Here is a 21,354-nt window from a genome sequence, read left to right as displayed (position 1 = left end):
GCCGCAGAAAAAGTTGCAGCTGCTACTGGGTATGAAGAAGAGGTAAGTGTGTGGCAAAGCTGAGTATGTTCATGTGAATGTGTGTGACACCAAATAAAAATTCCTTGTTGGTCAAATATATGGTTTTCTTTTTTTGGATGACTAAACTTTGGTGTGTCTTTATAGTCCAAAAAAATATGGAATGTGTTACATGAATAATGGAAAAAAGCAAGATCCTGAAGAGGACATAAAGATAGAAAAATTATAGTTATTCAATAATAGTCATTTTTTAAAATGTTTTGAGCATTTTTACACAACAGAAAATTCCATAATTACAGCAAAACCTTTGTTTAATTCTTTGTTATAACTTTAACCTCTTAAGGACGCAGCCATTTTATAGCTTAAGGCTCAGCCCCATATTTATATAGTTATAATCGCATAGATAGGTAACAGTGTTCAAAAGTTATGAGATTTTTTTTTTTTCCTAACATGTTGTACTTCATTTTAGTGGTAAATTTTGGCTGATAAGTTTTGTGTTTATTTACAAAAAAAAAAGATGAATCTTTTAAAAAAAATTTACCATTTTCTAAATCCTCACATTTTCAGGCAGTTAGATTTACCACCTAATAACATTTCCCATTTATCTACTTTACATTTTCATAATTTTTGAAACGTCTGGATAATTTATTTTGATGTCACGCAGCTTACAAATCCAATATCAGTTTTTCCGTATTTTCAAAATTTAATTTATTATAATTTTAAATATTTAGCATTAAAACCACACTACATAACCAAACCATTTTCAAATCTGGACTCAAACTATCAGAAACGGCTTTCAGGAAGATTGTTATCCCCTTGAGATCTTCATAGTAATGAAATCAAAATGGAGGTGAAATTTAGATTGGTCAAACCCGGGAAAGTGACAGTACTCTACGCCTGATCGGGACTTTCGATGTGCAGGCAAATTCAGTAAAAAAGATCCTTGAAAAATATTGGCGGATCCTAAGACAGGATCCTGATTTGAGAGATGTGCTCCTCCCTTTTCCATCAGTCACTTATCGTCGGGGTAAAAATCTACGTGACAGGCTGGTCCATAGCCACCTGGAATCGTCACGATCACCCCGTACGTGGCTCTCAGAGAGGACAGGGACCTTTAGGTGTGGCAACTGTAATGTGTGCCCGCTGGTCCTAGGGGGGAACACTTTCCAAAGCGCCAGTAATGGAAGAAGTTTCTCCATACGAGACTACGCGAATTGTAGGACGGAAGGTGCTGTCTACATGCTGACATGCCCATGTCCTCTCAATTATGTGGGCAAAACCTATCGCCCCATTAAAGTTAGGATTCAAGAGCATGCTGGGGACATTAGAAATCAACGGACTACTACAGTGGCTAGACATTTTGCAATCTGCCATAACAGTAGTCATAGAAAAAGTGAGACCACCCAAACGGGGGGGTAACTGGGACAGGCTCATCCAACAAAAGGAGACCAAATGGATCTTCACCCTAGACACAGTTGACCCTATGGGACTTAACGAAAGCATGTCTTTCGTCAGCTTTCTATGACCAACTTGGCTCTCTGCTACAGTAATATAACCTTTCTGGGAGGAGCATCCCCTCCCTCCCCCTGATCGTCTTTAACAATCCGTGTCTCTACATCGTATGTCCCCTTTCTCTACTTTGTCATTCTCTGAATGTCTATATCCCGTGGTTATTCATCATCCCCCTGCTTAAAATCGTACATGTTCCTGAACGATGAGAAATACTGTGAGTTTCCATCGGTTGGATAACTCCTCCTACCAGTACTCTTGCCGTCCTTACTTATCTTGTGCTTATCTTTTATTTTATCCATGTCTCTGTGAATGGGTGTACGCAATACTTACCGGCCGGGTACACTTAAAGACGAGTGTATTTTTAATTCCCTCTTGTCATCTTGCACCCCTCCCCTTCTGCCCGGATTAACTAGGCAGGATTGGTCTCTCATCTGTGTGTATATATTTTTTTGCTCCCGAGCAGCCAATGGGAGTGTTTGTCGCGCGGTCTGGGCGGTCCCTCCGACCTCCACCCTGACGTGCGACCACATGACCGGACTTGGCCCCGCCTCCGATCACGTGATCGAAGGCGTTTTCGGCTCCCGGTCTCTCCATTGGCCGCAACGTCAAATGACAACAAGGGGGCGTACTAATGCGGGGAGGCCCGTTCCTCTGGGTGCCCCCGCATTGGTTAGAGACCAATCTGTGATGTCACAAGGGAGGGAGGGGTTTAAGCATTAAATATCCGGCGTTCCCCGCGGGCGATTGCCGTTGATATCATAGCGGGGACACGCTATCTATATGTGTCAGACCTACCATGTGGTCAACTACATAATTACATCTACAATATGTGGATGAATATGTTGATCACTATATCCACTATCAGATCCCTGATGAATGTTATCAGGAAACGCGTCGGATCGCAATAATATCTAGAGGAGTGCTAGCTTAGACTGAGACTGTATCATTATAGCCTAGCGGTTTGAGTGCTTGATCTAGGCACCAGCATTAGAAAAGGCCAGGGTCTCTGTCTCATTGTATTGCTGTAAAAGCCTCCCAGCAATATCTGTTAGATCCTAGCAGTTCTCGACTCTCATCAGTTTGTTAGGGTCGTAGCTCCCCCTTTTTTAACACTTATATAGTTAGGATTGTGTATCATTTTATCTTTATACTCAATAAAGGTTATGTTTTATTACCAGACATACTCTCGTGACCCCCACAGTGAATTAGTTCAAATTTCTCATTGGCCATTTTTGTAGGCTATACAATTTTGGTTATTTGGGCCATGTGATCCCCTATTGTTGAAAATTTATGAATTTTTTTTTTTAAGGCATTCATACGGGTTCAATAACTTACTTTTATTCTACAAGTTGTTATAGACACGGTGATTCTATATATGTGGGGTTTGCATTATGATTTAGACTTTTGTGCATCATATGTCTCTTTATATGTTTTGGGGCTTATTGGTATTTTTATTGTAATAACTTTTTTTTTACATTTGTATTTCTTCCACCATGCGAAATTAACAAGCAATTATCTGATTGCTTGTTCATGTTAATACTCTGCAATACTGATGTATTGCAGGGTATCAGATGTGCACATGCATAGGCTGACACTGTGCCTTTAAGATGACATCATATACACCATCTTCCATCTTACAGGCACTGCCTGCAGACAGCCCTGGGGTCCTGATCGCACCTCAGGGCTGCCATAGGAACGATCAGCGCCTCCTGAAGACGGCGGGGGGGGGGATGGGAGTCGCGGTGACTCTGCCGTTTAACGGGTTAAACACCTGCAATCGAAGCCCACTCTGACCACGGGTGATACTCGGGGATGTCATCGGTATATTACCGCTGACACCCTGCGACTCCTGATGCCGGCTCTGCTCAAATGCAGAGCCGAACCGGCATTGGCTCAGTGCCGTACTAGTATTGCGCTGAGCTCTAATAGCAGGAGCCCACGCAGTACTAGTACGGCACTGAGTGCTAAGGGGTTAAAGTTGCATGGTTCAATGCATGTTTTAAACCAATAAATGGTTTAACCTTTCGTTTACCAGTGAAAGGTCTGATATTGGTAACCAGTATTTGAGTATTGTTAAGGAACAGTCTTAACTGGATAAAATGGCGGGAACAGGAGAACAATCGAGGGGGAGGTGAAAGAAAAGATTATGTAACACTTATTTCTATAGGTTATAATGTTTTCTGTAACTATAGATCAGACTAATGGTGTTCCCGATTTTGGACAAAGGGTAGTTCCCCCTGAGGTTTACCCTGATAGATTTTATTTTTTTTTGGGCTGCATTTGTGACTGGTGTTGCTGTCTTCTCTACCCTGGGCAGGCATTGGCTCTCACTTTTACAGACTTCATAACTGAACCTCTGAAACACATAGGAAAAGCACTCGGAGAGTTTTTGAATGGTTTGCTGGTGGAGATCCCTGTTTTTTATCAACTGCTAGTGCTGATTCTCATAGCAGTGATTTTGATGGTAAGTATAGATTTACGCCACTTTATCTTCATGTCCCATGTTTGGATTAAATTGGTTAAAGATGGTATAGAGAGTTTGTCCCAGAAACCGGCTTGATTCTATGCACCAAGACCAGATGTGTAGTGTGTTGTTTTATTATTATTATATTTGTTTTCTGGTTTTGCATGATACAGATTGATCACTATATTCTACAGACCTTCTCACAGGGTTAATAGCAGCATAGTTAAAATAACTGTGATGCATGAAATATCATTACTGTTGCGTTAATTAAAATGTAGCCATAAGGATAATTATTATGATTTCCAATCTGTTTTACTTGAAGTCATCTCATCAGACTGATGCATTGAAACGCTGCTTCCAAACCCATCTTGTGTATCTTTTAAAAAAAAATTATTACATCTTTAAAACTTGGTTTTATTTATTTGTGTTCCCCAGGTTTCATGTTATGGGGCAAGTACAACCATTGGCCAAGTGCTTATACATAGAAACCACCGAGAGGCAAACCAGCAGCAGTTACCGCCAGCAGAGCCACAGAGGCTACCATATGGAAATTATATCGAAGGACGGCGTCAACAGCAAAATCTGAGGCTAGAGAGCTTGCAAGCAATGGATACATCAGATGGAAGAAATAATATGCATTTGCAGGGTGTAAGTTTTAACAATTGTTTTTATTACCTTGTAATAATAAATGAGGGTGCCCTTTGCGAAAACTATTTTCCTTTCATAAATCTGCTCCGTTATGCTTTCAGTACATTGTCCTGCATGTGATTATAGTATGTTATGCTAAAGTTACCAAATATTGCTTGAATTTTTTTTAAATATACACATTGCCATTAATCCACAGCATTTATTTCACAATCTCAAATATGTGTGCCAGACTTTATGTTGGACTTCTAAGGAGGGTTCTCTTATTTGGGTGGGTTGGGTGGCATTACAGGGTAAAGGTTTAAGCCATCTTTACGTCTCATTTTGGAGGCTTTCTTTCCACCTGATTAATATGTAGCATCCAGTGACATAATAAAAAGTGTCTGTGTTTTAATCTCTTTGGCAGCATGGACAATTCAATCACTGGGGCAGGCCTACAATGTACATTCAGCAGAGGGGTGGAGTGCACTGTATGGCATCTGTTGCCTGCCTCTGCTGAATGTAGACTGTGGATGCGATGTAACTGTCTACATATGGGAGACTTATATAACATTAGCAGCAGCAAATCCATGGCTTTTGATGTGTGCTCCTCCTCTTGCTTTCAGGGGGAGGGGCTGAGAGGAGAATGAATAATGCTGCATATGTCTGAAATTCGGCCGCTATTCATTAAGTATGAATTGATAAAAGAAAAAGATGTAATCCCAGCCATAGAGAATGGGTAGAAGCGTGTTCAGACTATACAGAGCAAACACCCACGATGTGCACCACCGAAGGATTAAAGTGTATATGAAGGGGGATTTTAGGGGAAGAAGGAAAAGTTGTGAGTGTATCACTTTAAAATGTAACTTCTATTTGTTCTTATATTAAAATAACCAAGACTCGTGTGCGTCTACATACACCATGAGGTTCTGTGTGGCAATACAAACCACACTTAATCAATGTCACCGTGGCTATATACTGTAAGCCTGGGACAGTAATACAGGAGGAGGTCCCCTTAGTTTGAACAGTCCTCCTGTAGTCCAATGTCACGTCCTCTTAATAATTTTTATAAGAGGACAAGAGGAGACAGTGGTATATTGTTTGCATCATCCAGCGGCAGGTGCTAATAATCTGCAGGCCGCCTGAGAGCACAATGCTTCTATGTGTGAATAGAGACACAGTGCCGCGCTGTGCCAGATTCCTTGCTGGTATCGATGCGCTGCGCCGCATGTGTCTAGACACAGTGCGCCAGCAGCTTGCTGTAGCTAGTCTCCGTGCACACACACGGTATGAATTGTATCAGCCGCAGGAACCCAGCGCTGCACTGGCTCACTATTGGTATGTATGCTAGCACTGTCCCTCAGTTAATTGTCCCTATTTTGTGAGCATTGATTAGTGAAGAGTGTCCCGACACGTGTTTAGCCAGGTCACCCTGGGTTCTTCTAGGGGCGGGGACGGCCGGGTTCGGACATCTTTTATGATGTCTTTTTTTTTTTTTTTTGATTGATAGGTTAATTGTCTAATTGGAAGTCACCATTGGTATGGTAATAGTAAACAATGAAACCAGAGTTTAAGGAGCTTTGTAAATGTTAGAATGTTGTTATTTATGTTCTGGATTGTGTAACGACTGCATACCTTGTAACAAATATGGGATACGAGGTAATATATCCTCGCATCAATTATGTTAAAGCTAAAAAACACACATGGCTGCTTTTAGTGTACTTGTAGTGACATGTTCAAATGTACTGTGTTTAACAGTATAGTAGCCTTGTTATAAGCATTATTCCCATGAACAGAGCCAAGGAAAATCGGCCCATAATTCTTGAAGTGGATATTTAATGTACTTTTATTGTGGGGTACCAGAAGCAGATCAATTCAAATATCAGTGGAGAAAGAGGCATTTCACAAAAAACAGCCAAAGCCAAAATTATCATTAAGGCCATTGGGTTTAAGTAATCCCAGCCTTAGGCACACAGATTTGGGGTATGATAGGGACCTTACTTCATATTCAGAGACAAACATCCATATGCCATGCACTTGTGCTACTGCTATAATAAAGTGGGCACATACATAACTTGTGTATTACAGCTTTATTTTGCACCAAACCATTATAGAACTTAGGCTTCATGCACATGTCTTTGTTTTGGTTGTTCATGCACCAGGAACGTGCTGACTGAGGGAAGTCACTTGTTTTGTACTTTGTTGTGTGAGCACCACAAGTAATGGCACAATGCTGTCGGCCTGCAAAGTGCACGTACTTGTTTGTATGAGGCCTAATGTAGACATTCATGGGCGCTTCAGAAGACTTACTATGGAGGTCTACAGTGATGTCTACTGGCGGCTCTCGTATGGATATAACAGTTTAAATTATCTTCTGTCTATATTAGACAGATATAGATAAAGCAACATATTAAATATATCCAAACTCCTCTGTTATATTTTTAAACTTTAATATATTTTGCAGCATGCGGATGGGGACTTTCCTTTGAGCTTTGAGAGTCATGGGCAAGAATGGAGGTGGAAAAAGCGAAGCAAGAAACAAAAATCAAAAACCATACATCTGAGTTATGAAATGCAAGTAAAAGACCAAAAGGTATCTTGTAGTCCACAGCAAAGGAAAAATAAGAGAATAGTGGCACGTTCATCTGGTCCGCATCAGAGGAAAGAGGACCAGAAAGTGGCAAATCCCATTAAATCTCTAAGGAATGAGGAGCCCACACAAATGACAGATAATCTACACAAAAGTGAAATTGAGCCTCTAAATGACAAATCGTTTAGTCAAGAGGAAGTGGAACCTGGGGTCCAACATAGCGATGTGGAGCCCCTTCCGGAAGACATCCCTGCTGCACACCCATGGACAGAGACTGGAGTAGAGGAGATCTCTCCTGGAGAGCAGCCATGTCAGGAAATACATCCACATGACAAGTCATTGGAGCAGAATGGTAAGAACACACAGGCATTGAATTAATGTTAGTCTAATATTGCAGTAAATATTTTGGTGGTGGAATGTCTTTATATTGCAGTAGCTTTCCCTTCTGCAGACTATGGCTACATTCACACGATGCATGCCCACCATACTGTAGAATGGCAGGCATACATCAGCGCCGCTCACCCCCGCCCTTCTCCACAGCTTAACATAGAGCCGGGCGCCATATTCCGTCGAAAGATGGGACATGTCCTATCTTTCTACAGGCTATGGAACGGTATGGTGCTGCTTGTGTACTGCACCGTACTGCCCCCATATGGCACTGTGAGGCCATTGCGTATATACGTCCCCCATACGTTTGTGTGAATGTAGCCTATGTCTGTAATCTGCAGTATTCTCTGAGCTGGTTGGTGAATATGTTACCTTATTTTGTTACAAAAGCTGGATCGGCGGACTATAAACAGTGATAGAGGTGCAGTCATGTGCTTATCAGGTGACATTGCACTTGATCAGTATGAATGTTTAAAGTCCAGCGAAATTCAGAACTAATGCATGGCCGAGTGTTTTGTGTTCTCAATACACAAGCTATATGTACCCAAAGTATTATTTGCAGATTTCCCAGAATCCCCTGGTGGAGCATCAATGGTTATAACTCTCCACAGGCCTGCAAGACAGTCCTATTTGCCAATATCGCTGTAAGGAAACCTCTATCAAAAATCTATAGGGATATGAGGGACAGCTAAGGACATATTCACAAATGACCTCTTAGCTTACACAAGATCATATAGTGAGTATATTTTTGTGTGGGGGTTATTTGGGTTGGCTCTACAGATCAGACTTTGTCAAAAATGTTTCATCTAATACTTAACCAAAAAAGAGAACCCTGCTAAAATATGGTTTACTGTGACAAAAGATGTTATAAAAGTACAACATTGGTATCATTACATTCACAATGACCCGAACTGTAAGATCTTATTTAACCCAGAAGACTCTAAATCTTTCCAATGAAAACCTCAACTCCTCTAATAAAAAAAAGTAATGTATATAGGGGCGCACTAGGGGTAGACTTATTAATGTGTTTACTGCACAATTCTGTTGTAATTTGCACCAAAAACCTGCCTGCGTCACATTTCTGAAGGGTTATAGACAGTTTTCAGCTTCTTCTATGCTAAGTACGACAATAGGGCTGTGGCCTATGACAAGGGGGCCATGGCATTGCAGCAAAAATTTGATGTGCCAAAAATAATTCTTACACCCACAGAATTTTGTCCTACTCTTATGGCGTAGACTAAGCCAACTAATAGTTGGCGGCGCAAAGTATGACTTGGCAGTCTGATTCTGAATGATAAATCTGTTGTAGTATGAGACTCGTATATGAATCTTGTGCAGCACATGCCTGTCTACTCTGCGCAGTGTTACAACACTTAGAAATCTGCCTCATTAAATGTTGAAGTGTTTTTATTTTGTGAAAGTAGTTTAGAAAAGGTTTCTCATACAGCAAACTTCTCATTACTCCTTTAGCTCTAGTTTTGATCTAATTGAGTGCCTTCTGTGTTTTACATATAGAGGAACTACTCTGAGACTTCTCTAAAATGAGCAGATATTACTCTTTTTTTTTCACTTTTATTTCCAGGTGGTGTCTGCAGGTGACAAAACCCATCAGCTGCTGAGTCACATACAGCCATTCCACAACCTCTACATACAGACTAACTAATCATTGTGTGTGAGACTGGGGGATACATTGTAAATAGAACCTCAAATCAACTGAATCAACCATTACTGGATACATTGGCTATGGAACCCGGCGCTGAAGTCCAGCTCACCAAGCCTCAGAATATACCTTCTACCGTCATCTCCTGCATTCAGGACATCACAGGAGAGCTGGACTTCAGGAATGAGCTCTCCACCTTTGTGACTTTATTTTCTGGATAATGCTTCCCTGCTGCGCAGGTCCACAATCGGCAAAATGTTAATCTGCTTCATAAGGTACTATTAGGTATTTGCAATCCTAAGGACCTAGGTGAATCTTTCAGAGGCTGACTGCCCGAAAAGCAACCCAAACCATACTTGCTTATAGCAAACCGCCAACGCAAAAATGTAAGTAACTAGAGTAACAAGGTTTTAATTGTGAAAAAATAGCTCATACAGTAAAATCTTTTGTATTGAAATAAAAACACAGCTCAAAGCTTTGCATTTGGTGTGCTTTCAAACAATTAAAGGGAATCTGTCAATCACGTATCACAGCAGCCAGTGTTCAATATTGTTCCTGGAAAGATGTGTTATCATACCACTGTGAATGTTTTAAAAGTAGCATCTCTATGAAAAATACATTTATATTCCAGGATTGTGGCTGGATTTAGAGCACTCTGAGTCACTTCTGCAGCTGGTTGCTGTATAACACTGCAACAGAGGTAAGAAAAGGGGTGGAACTGTGCTGTGAGATCTCTCAATCCATGTCCAGGTACAATCCAGGAATATAAATCCATATTTGAACAACATTCTTACTTCCACTAACGTATGGTTACATCTCTTGCTAGGGCCAAAACTGCACCTAATGCTGGCTGCAGTGCTCTATGTTGAAAACTGATGTAAAGCAACCTTTAATGTTATATTTGCTGTTGCATACACGCTGATAATTTGTCTATCCTTGGCTCATACTTTGTAAGTTTGAGAGCAACACTTGCAGCACTCAGGTCATCCGTTAATCTGTTTTTGGTGTCAGATTTGCTATAATTCAAAGCTGAAAAGTGCTGCTCACAAGCCTAAGATGATCCAAACAAAGTAAGCAATGCAGTACCAAGTGCTTTCTTTGACTAAAAATAATTTGGCAGAGAAAACTTTAAGGATTTCATTTTCTAAAGTGCTGTTTCCATCATTTTGTCATCCTTTCCATTTTCTCGAGGGTCCAACATCTTCATTTCCAATTTTCCTTAATCTAACCAGCATAAGCAAGAGAGAGAATGTTCTTAAAATTGAGCTCCATCTTACGGAACTGTAAAAATCTTTTACTAAAATTCACTTTTGAACTTTAGAAAATTCCTTGCAAACGTCTTGATGACTTGTAGCAAATGTAGAATTTTCTAAATGCTCTTTTAGATTTTGGAAAATATTTCAGCCGACCACTTTCAAGGTCTCTTGCAAAAACCTGTAATTTTTTGTCAAATATTTTTTTTAAAAAATCCTTTCCCAAAACATCCTTTCTGCTGTTTTCCACCGTACACTTTGTTGTTGCTTGTTCAGTACATTGAAGTGTTGTGTAAAAAACATAATGTTGATAAGCCAGGCCATATCCGTATCCTGCCCTTTTTCATGCATAAACATCTGATTTCTTCCAAGGCCACAAATCGCTCCAGGACCCGGTTTCTGCTCAGCCACCAACATTGTTATACATAAGCAGACAATTATACTGTGCCTGAACCTCCTCAACAAGTGTGAAACTGGCAAAATTGAGAGCACAAGCCATAATGAAATTTACCATTTTTGTGACATTTTTGAAGATGTCTGCAGATTTCTTGCTGTTTTCACACGCACATAGAGCTTCTTGATGTATAATACAATGAAACTGTATGACTTCATGTTTGGTTTCTTTAACAAACACTGGTAGGAAACCAGAAGGCTGCCCCAACCATAGAAGACTGCCCCACTTTTTTTGGTCTTGTGACGAAAAAACCTACATCACAGCATTGTAGGCATCTACTCATTGGGGCAGATTTACTTACCCGGTCCCAGCGCGTTCTCTGTGGTGGATTTGGGTCTTCCTGCGATTCACTAAGGTAGTGCGCCTGATGTCCACCAGGTGTCACTGCTGCGCTGAAGTCCGTCGGAGTTCACCAAGCTATCCTGGGTGCATGTAAACGTGTGTCAAGCGACTCTTTTATAAAAAAAAAAAAATACAGCGTTTTTTTCTGAATCTGTCGGGTTTTCTGACGGCCACGCCCCCCTATTTCTGTCACTTGCATGCCGGCGCGATGCGCCACAATCCGATCGCGTGCGCCAAAAACCGGGGCAATTCAGGGAAAATCGGCGCAAAACGGTAATATTCAGGTAACCCGACGGAAAAACGTGATTTGGGCCCTTAGTAAATGACCCCCATTGTGTTCTGCTACACCTTGAGACGCTGTCCATGCCACAAGTAAGCTTCATTCACAGTGGGGCGTTTTTCCAGGTGACTGGAAGTGCATTAGTGCTTAACATTTTTAAGACAACATAGTATCATGGGAGATAATATTGGATCAAATCTAACCTATAAAATGAAACATTTTTTTACAAATTATATTTTTGCTCATAGAGTCCGCCATAACAACCTCCTGCGGCAGAGTTCCATAGTTCCAAAATGTTGACTACAATTTACTACAATACTACATATTGATCAAGAACAAACCTTGGTTCCTATGCAAATTTATTGTATAGTTACAGTACCAGCATTTGTTCATAGTTCATTGCATAGTTATTACAGCAGAATTCAGCTTTCTACAAATATATTTTACTAGAAACAAAGATCAATGCCTAGATATAGTAAAAATATCAAGAAATACAACAAAAAAAGAAAACAAGACTACACAATAATTAATGAAAAATGGTAATCTTTATTACACATAGAAAGCATAAAAATATATATATATATATATATATAATATGAGTGCATCACAGGGCATCACCCTTTTTTATGCTTTCTATGTGAAATAAGATTACTATTTTTCATTAATTATTGTGTAGCCTTGTTTTCTTCCTCTTTTCTTCTTTTTTTTTCTTTTTTCTTCTTTTTTTCTTAAACAGGTTTTTGGCTTTTCTGGTATATATTACTGTCGGATTACCAAGAGTACTAATTAATGTATGATTTATTGTTTTTGGTTTATGCCTAGATATTGTACTATAACCTATGTAGCAACAGTACAGTAACTATAGAACATATAGTTCTAGAACCAAGACTACTACATAAATACAGGGCTATTCCACCAATGTACACATTGTTATGTCACTCATAACCCCTGACACAGTACCCTATAGTGGTGGCTCAGGGTGGAACCCGTCAGTCAATTATGGATTGCAAGGAAGATCCAATGTGTATATCAGAGTGGGTTGAGGGTGCACATGTGACCATTACCAAAACACTTTATTTATGTTTTGCAATAGGTAGGGGCTTAGCCTGATCGCAAGTAGCCTTTACACCAAAACGCATGTTATCAGTATCGAGCACCATGGGGGAGCTTTATTAGAAGTAGCCAAGATCAGAACTGTTCTATTTGCGCATGCCAACCAAGTGGAGGTCAGACTTCATTTTCACACAGCAGTTTATAAAATGAAAGCTGAGCTCTGATTGGTTGTCCGGTGGTTCTGCTCAGACACTTCTGTTAAATCTCCACGTGTTTTGCGTTTTTTATATTTACTACACACATAGTTTGTTCCAAATCGCATTTGTTTCGGTAAAAATGCTAATTTGATCAGGCCAAGCTCCGAACCACACCATGTAAATGAAGCCTACAAGTGGAGACTGCTAGCTTAGTGGTTTAAATTATCTCTTCATGAATATTACATATGTTTTCTAAAATCTATAACAGGGAAGCAGCACTCCATAGTGAACAAGTATTTTTATTTCACCAGTGGAAATCACAACGTTTCAGCTATCTCAATGTAGCCATTTTCAAGCATAGTGTGTAATTGTACAAGGTGGGGTATATATCCCCCGCAAGATGTGACATCGTGAATAATGAAAACGTATATGTATCATTGAATTGTAAATTTCAATGTAATCACAGTGTACAATATCTCCAAGTGTAACAGTGATAACAAGTGGAAACAAGTTTATATACAAATACATGAACAGTGTATATTAAAAAAATGTTACCAATAGACATTCGTCTAAAACTGCCTCAAACCAAAGTGAAGCCATACCTTGCTGTGGTGGAGGCATGACCTCGAGGTGACTTGCTGGGACTATGCAATCTCGTGGCAGAGCTGTGAACAGCACCGCTGTGATCTCCACGTCACCAAGCGCCGTCAATAACTTGGGCGTCGCCACGACTTGCGAGGGATCCACCCGGACAGGTCAGCAGCCATCTTGGATGTGGGGATGCGTAGATTAAGCTCGGACTAAGGTATGTATGTTAAGGGGACATAAAAAAATTGTAACATGGGTATAGTCCAATAACTGGTCTCAAGGGTGAACCGTGTCTCTTTGGCCACTTAATCCAAAACCGGCATTTTCACAATTAGCCCACACCCAATAGACCTCTGCGCACATCACTGTGTATGTTAGAAGGATCCATACACCCACTTCGGGCCATCGGTGCTATTCTACCAGCACTAGATATCTCCCTTACAGGAAACAATCTGAGCTATAGAGAATTAAATTGGTTACGTTTGCAAAAAAGATGAATCTGGCAAGAATTAGAAAAAATAGCTTTCGGTATTTAGGCATACAATTAGCAAAAGAAATAGGTTAGTGTAAATCAACCTGCTACCCCTTTTGAAAGCAATAAGAGAAAGAATGCATTGTTGGGATAGGCTGCCGTTATAAAGGGCAGCAGACACGATAGGCCTTATTAAAATTTCGCTTTTCTCGCAAATCCTATTGTGCTTTCAGCTAGCCCAGTCTGGGCAGAGGAGTCAATGTTTAGGGTAACAGAGGCAATGCTCAATGATCTTATATGGTGGCGGTAAAAGGTCCGCATGAAGATATGCTATCTTTATCAACCTTTGGAGGAGGGGGGTTTGGGGATCCCTTTTTTCAGGGGATATTTCATAGCTGCACAAATTATTAGATTAGTAAAAGGGGAAAGCAACCCATTAATTATGAGGTTGTTGTGGGCCACTAAGGTTTCAACGGATTCAATGATGGAGGTGTTAGAGAGTGGTATTTTGGACACTGAAGGGATTAAGCAATGGGAACTTTCTAATTTATTATTGAAACGCTGCATAGTGTTAAAGAAAATGTTCAATATTCAGGGGTTTATGGAAAAGACTCCGCTGTGGGAGAATTATCAGATACAAGAGGTTTCAGGAATTCTAGGTTTTGGAGAAGGTTAGGAGGTAAATTTGTGTCACAGTTTTTGCGAGAGGGGAAGGTTAGGCCTTATACTTTTTCATAATAAGAGAATCACTTGCAGAAGGGGGATTGCAGAGATTCCATCTAAAGAGCACTGGATGAAGTTAGTTGACAGGATCAAACAATATGAGAAGGTTTGGTCTTCAGGCAGGGTAAGAGAGGGAGGGAAAAGTGGAGTAACATCTGGAATATATGGAGATAAGCTAAAACATATTAAGGTAAAATCTATTAGGCCCCTCCCCGTCCCCAGGCATTACCGCGGTGTGTAAGTGTCCCCACAGTGGATTGGACATCCCCCCGTTGTGCTTACCGGAGGATCCGATCCCTCCTGCCGCAGCCCCGAGGCTGACGGGTCTTCTCTGCGCCGGGTCCCGCCGCCTGGCAGGACTCGGCTGTATGTAACTGAGCATACATGTGTATTGCAGTGTAAAGGCTTGAACAAGCGGTGGGATGAACGCATTTTCAAGCCAAGAAGTGGAAAATGTAAAAAAAAACTGTTAGAAAAAAAGTTAAAATCATTTTATAATAATTATATAAATAAAAGTCCCCTAATCAGCCCAACTATTTATAAAAAAACAAATGAAGTATATAAAACATATAAAAACACACAAATAAGCACATATTTGGTATCGCCGTATCCGTATCAATCTGTACTATAAATCTAAAACAATATTGAACCCGCTCGGTGAATGACGGAAATACCCTCACAAAAAATGTTCTAAAAAGTGATCAAAAAAAGTTACGTGCCCTTATATGATACAACTGAAAAGAACAACTCTTTTCGCAAAAAAGCCCTTAACTAGATCTGTCAACAGAAAAACACGTTATGTCCCTAAAAAGTTGTCGATAGTAAAAACAATGCAATTTTCTCCAATATTTGTTTTGTTCAGTAAAATTGAACAAAGATAAAAACTATATAAATGAGGAATCACCGTAATCGTAGTGAACCAGAGAATAAAGATAAAATATTATTTTTAGGTTTTGGCGAGCAGGGAAAAAGAGTGCTAAAAATCCAAAATAAAAAAAGATAATTTTGTTTGTATCCACTTCAAATAGTTAATAAAATCTCATGAGTAAGGTATAGAAACCCCCAAATTAATTAACTATACATTGTATCTCATCCTGCAAATAATAAGCCCTCACATATTTGCATTACCAAAAACTGTAAAATTTTATAGTCTGTATATTGTGACAATACAAATCTGCTCTGAATGGCGCTGCTTTGATCCTACGCCCAGCTGTGCGCCAATACAGCAGGTTACCACCATATACAGGGTGTCAATACACTCAGGAGAAATTGGACATCAAACTGTCATTTTTGGCCTTAATGAATGTATTTAAAAAAAAAAAAAAAGTCGCACTTCCATTTTGTTTTAACCCATGTGAGAAGCTTAAAAAGTTAATAGACTTAATAAAGGTTGTTTTACATACGTTGATGGATGTAGTTTATATAGTGGGGTAATTTATGGGGTTTTACTATAATTTAGGCCTTTTGTACCACAAAATGGGAGTTTTGGCGATTTTCATGAAAATTTTAAAAATCGCACCTAAAGTTCTGCACCTCATAACATCCTAGAAAAATTAGAGGACGGATAAAATATCATTTTAACATAAAGCAGACATTCCGGAAATGTTAGTTATCTAGTTTTTGGGGTAGTTTTACTACCTGTCTGGAATACAGAACATTTCAAACTTTGAAAATGAAGATTTTAATTTATTTTACCACTATCATGAAGTAGAATGTGTCTCGAGAAAAAAATCTCAAAATCACCTCGCTATGTTAAAGCGTTCCGAAGTTATAGCCAAGTATCTTGAGACATGTCAGATTTGAAAAATCGAGTCTGGTAATTGAGCTGAAAACTAGTGTCGGTGATAAGGGGTTAAAGACTGTTAAATATTACTGATTTACAATATTCTAACTAGGGTGTGAATATGTACTTTGAACAAAGGATTGGATACAGGTAAGGGGGTTTTATTTGGGGAGATAAAGAATATGTACTCAAGAGTTGATCAAGCACAACATGGTCAATGAGTTACAAATGTGATATGATTAAAATACGTATGGAGAGTAAGTGTGAGATAATCACAAGTGTAATCAGGAGTGTATATGTTCAACACTGGTGTTGTATGTACATTCTTGACATCTCAAAGATAATGTAAGAACCCCCTACCACATCCACATCCTATCACATGGCCAGAGTTAGCCTTTAGCATATAATGGTCTCTGTGTTAGCTGGTCATGAAGGAATTCCTATGGATTTTACCATATATGGATGTGAACAAGCCTAACGGATGAATTTGGCTCCCAATGTAACTCTATAGGAGTGTAGTCTTTAAAAGTGACTCTGTCCAAGGGGGATGGGTACATTTAAGGACACAAGATGTGGATGAAGAGATGGAGGAAGAAAGACCAACAGAAGATGATGAAACCTTCACCAGAACATAATTTCAAGGACTGACTGACTTTAACACATAACTAATAATCTGCACAAGTATTCTGTATCCTACAACCTGGACAACGAAAATAAACGGAACTTTTTATAATAATTATTGAAGTTCTGAATTTACCCAAGTAAGGTATTTTTGGAAGAACATATTAAAGAACACGGAAATTAATATTCAATATGATATTTCTAACAAGGACGCAGCCATTTTGTAGCTTAAGACTCAGCCCCATTTTTTGGATTCTGACTTGCGTCGCTTTGTGTGGTTATTACTTATCAAAACGATTCTGAGATAGTTTTTTTTTTCTTCACATGTTGTACTTCATGTTACAACAGCAGCGCAGGACTCAGATTCCGGCCGGCCGTGGCCGGGCACGCCTACCCGTCCCTATTCACAGCATTGTGAATGGGGGCCGGAAGGTTGTTGGGTCCGGCTAGAAGCTGGATACCAGAGGGCACCGGAAGGTAAGTAGTACTTTGTTTTTTTAAGCAGCCCTCTCCCGGCCACCTTTAGTTTCTTTTCAGGACTCGGACAACCCCTTTAAAATTGGTTATGCAATTTCTCCTTAGTACAGATACCCCCACATGTGGTTGTTACTTGTTTTATGGGCGCACAGCGAGGCGCAGAAGGGAAGGAGCGCCCTGCAGCTGCCAGGATTTTAGTTTTCTCATTGGCCCCTTTTGTTACCATTTTGGGGTTGTTATCCCCTATTGTTGAAAATTTAGGAACTTTTTTTTTTAGGTCAGGAGTAGAAAAGCATCAATTCTGTACTGGATTTTTTACTTTTTTTTTTTTTTTTTTGGTGTTCATAGTATAGCCTAATAATCATGTCATCTTTATTCTATGGGTCAATACGATTACGGGGACAACATACTTTAATATTTTTTCTTATGTTTTACTAAATTTGCCAAATAAAACCCTAATGTGGGGAAAATCTATCATTTTTGCATTGCCGTCTTCCAAGTGGAAGAACATTTTTTCCTTTTTTGGCTACAGAGCTGGTTGATGGCTTGTTTTGTTGCGGGACATGTACCATGCAACTGTATCATTCTGGGGGTACATATGTTTTTTTGATCACTTTTTATTGCCTTTTTTGTGGGATTAAATATGCCTGATTGGACCCCAGGGCTGCCATAGCAATGATCGGCATCCCCAAAGACGGCACGGGGGGACTGATCGTGAGGTAAAGACGCCCCCAAAGGCAAGTTAAATGCCACGGTCGCGCTGACCATGGCATTTAACGGGATAAACACCCGCATTCGAAGTCCACTCCGCTGACACCCCACCCCACGACTCCCGATGCAGACCCGAACCAGCATCGGCTCATCGCCATACTAGTACGGCGCTGAGTGCTAATTGCCAGAGCTCGTCGCGGAGGGCTAAGGGTTTAAATTAGCTACGCCTCTAGACGTCCAGTGTGTAAATTATTCAGCATACAGAATGTTAGGCCACACAGGAGTATGATATGTATATCTCTACACGCCAAGAATATGTATCACCTTCCACCATACTTTGACTACTGCCCTAAGTGTCACTAACTGCCTGGCATTGAGGCCCCCTAATAAATTAGACGTCCCCACTAATACTTTCAAAAGAGCAGAGTAAGATGATCAAATAGAGGGATCCCCATAAAAATGCAGGTAGTTACCGCAACATGACATACAGTTAGATACAGTTATCGCTGGACATCGCAGCATATGACAGCCAGGCCCCTGCAGGAACAGCTGGGACCACTATAGTCACAATCCCCATTGTTCAACCAATATATTTTCACATTACAAAAGAATAAAAATGCTTTGAATGGCCCCAGGGCCGGCGCTATGGGTAGGCAAAGGTGGCACTTGCCCAGGGCCCCCTGGGAGAATCTCTTCTTTCAAATGAATTTTGAATTGTGCTTCTAGGTGCCAGGAATCCAGAGATTTTCAGGTTTAAAGTGAGAATATCAGGTGCCATTTTATATATAAAAATCACTCCCGACGGCCGTTTAACAGTTAATATCTCCGTTTTCCTAAAACTTAGAAACACATATTTAGATTCATATAAAAGAGAAGACTCTCTTCTTTCATAGGAAAAAAGAAGTGAGGTTCTATGTGTCACAGAGCCAGAGATACAGCCCCCTGAAGTGTAGCCCCCTCCAGATTCTTAGCCATCAGTCTACAGGGAGAATCCACTGCAGACAGGAGCTGCTGCACCTCACAGATAATGGGAAAAAATCCCTTTTTATGTTACTACATTTTGAGAAGGAATAATATCAACTAATATTCATGTTTTTAACCCTTCTTTGTGCAGAACTATCTACAAACACACCTTCTCTCTTATTCGCTTTTATTTTGTGATAGTTTTTTTTTGTTGGGAAAATTGACTGATACGATGAACATTCGATCCTCTTCGCCTAATGTGACTACGTATAAACACCGCGACCCAGAACATGTCCATAAAGTTATATGTAACACCAAAAACACACACATGTTCTGGAATAAAGTTTTTATTTCCCACCATCCTCCATTACTTACACCTATGTTATGACGTTCTCACTCTCATTCTTATGAAGCGCGGAGGGATCTGTTATTATGCGGCTAATTGTGACTTATTATCTCATTAGCTTGGTTTATGGATATATAGTTATTTATTTGGGTGACCATTGTGTTTGGAACATACAATGATACATCTGTGTGAATTTTCTGCAGTTTGCTGCATATTTTGGTGAATATACACCTGTGGAGTACGTGTGATCTCCTCACATCTTACTATTTTAGGAAAGTATATTTTCTTTATATAAGTATCTGGATTTGTACATATTTTAGAGGAAATTTTGAATGTTAATTGCCAAATGCATCGCCTGGTTGTCTGCTTTCAAAATTCTATAGGTTTTATGGCGCCTTTACTTTTTATTCTGTTTTATTGCTATATTTTGCAGGTTGTGACTGTGTAAAAATGTCTAGCTGAAAAGCAGATATCTAGTTATTACAGTTTTAGTGATATTATTTGGATTTATTTATGTGAACATATCAATATGGGACATTTGTGAACTCTATACATGTCCATCTATTACATTTAGGAGATGTGAAGGTAAATATTTTATGTTTTGAACAAATTTTTTGCCATCAGTCAAATTTTAAGTATTTTTCATAAAACGTTTCAGCTTGAATCAAAATTGCGCCTATGTCTATAAACTCTTTGATGCAATTTTGAAAAGTATCTGCTTTCAGAAAATATCGGTCCCTCTCCCCAATGGGCCTCACAGTCTAATCAACCTACCAGTCATTTTTTGGAGTGTGGGAGGAAACCGGAGGACCCGGAGGAAACCCACGCAGACACAGAGAAAACATACAAAATCTTTGCAGGTGTTGACCAGCGCTGCAAGGCTGTAGTGCTAACCACTGAGACACCATGCTGCCCATCAATCTTCCTATGATCTATCTCCTGTAAAATTCTCCAAAATTACAGTATGTTTTATCATACTAAAGGGAGCCTCTTGCTGATTGTGACTGGTCATAAAATAGTTTTATTTTGGGGCCCCACTTTTAGTTTTGCCCAGGGCCCCACTTTGTCTAGAACCGGCCCTGAATGGCCCTAATGGCTTAGTCCAGGGCTTAGAAGGGGTTTAATGCCATTTTTAAAAATTGTATTTCTAGATTTTACTTTTGTGGGTCCTCTCATTGTTCAGAAAATATACTGCACTACTTGTTCTCCAGTATTATGTGGATTTTCTCTGGCATGACTGGCCATGCACCTCAGTACATTAGGTGCCTTGTTGCATTTGGCATTTAATGGGACAGCAGTTGCTGTCAGTGCTGGTACCGATTATGGCTATATAATACAGCAGACACCCTTGAGTGTAGGCTCGGCTTTGGAGTATTCTTCATACAAGCCTAATGACACTGTACCATAAATGGTTTTTTTTCTGCATTGAAAATTCATGAGCTGCTATTAAAGCCTTTTTTTCCTTTGCAGCTGACACAACTATTACACAAAGGATCAGCTCACACTTGTGTTAGGCAAGTTCCATTCCCTCTTGCCTTGTAGAATAGTGGGAACAAACAAAGCGCAGCAGTCAGGTTCTTTTTGTCCTCGCTATTTAACCCCCTTCCCCATGGGGTGCAGTTGGATGGAGAGGGCACACGGGCTGAGCCCTCTCTGTACCAGGTGGGTGTTTGCAGCATCCACCAGTAACACCCGTGGTTGGTGATTGCACTGATCGTGGGTGTTTACAATGTAAATGCGATTGGTTACTATTGTTAGGGTAGGATTTAAGGTATCTTATTTGAGTGTGCGTTGACCATGTGTTTCCAATCAAATCGGTTAAATGCATGTGTGCAC

General features: G+C 40.0%; 1 protein-coding gene across 3 annotated transcripts in view; it reads left to right on the top strand.

Annotated features, from left to right (window-relative positions):
• The window catches only part of CLCC1 (chloride channel CLIC like 1), a 30,299-nt gene extending 16,923 nt beyond the window's left edge, over positions 1–13,376 (top strand). For 2 of the 3 annotated variants that reach the window (XM_072129008.1, XM_072129007.1), the window contains exons 9-12: positions 3,848–3,994; positions 4,430–4,642; positions 7,083–7,560; positions 9,178–9,734. In XM_072129008.1, the coding sequence (XP_071985109.1) occupies positions 3,848–3,994; positions 4,430–4,642; positions 7,083–7,560; positions 9,178–9,194 (855 nt within the window). In that variant the 3' untranslated portion in view covers positions 9,195–9,734. Of the gene's footprint in view, positions 1–3,847; positions 3,995–4,429; positions 4,643–7,082; positions 7,561–9,177; positions 9,735–10,880 lie in introns of those variants that run through there. The other variant, XR_011850500.1, reaches the window with a different exon arrangement.
• Positions 13,377–21,354: the final 7,978 nt, after the last annotated feature.

The sequence above is a fragment of the Engystomops pustulosus genome, chromosome 10, assembly GCF_040894005.1.
Source record: "Engystomops pustulosus chromosome 10, aEngPut4.maternal, whole genome shotgun sequence".
Lineage (NCBI taxonomy): Eukaryota > Metazoa > Chordata > Amphibia > Anura > Leptodactylidae > Engystomops > Engystomops pustulosus.
The sequence above is the reverse complement of the archived record's forward strand: the minus strand, read 5'-3'. Positions and strand labels throughout refer to the sequence as shown.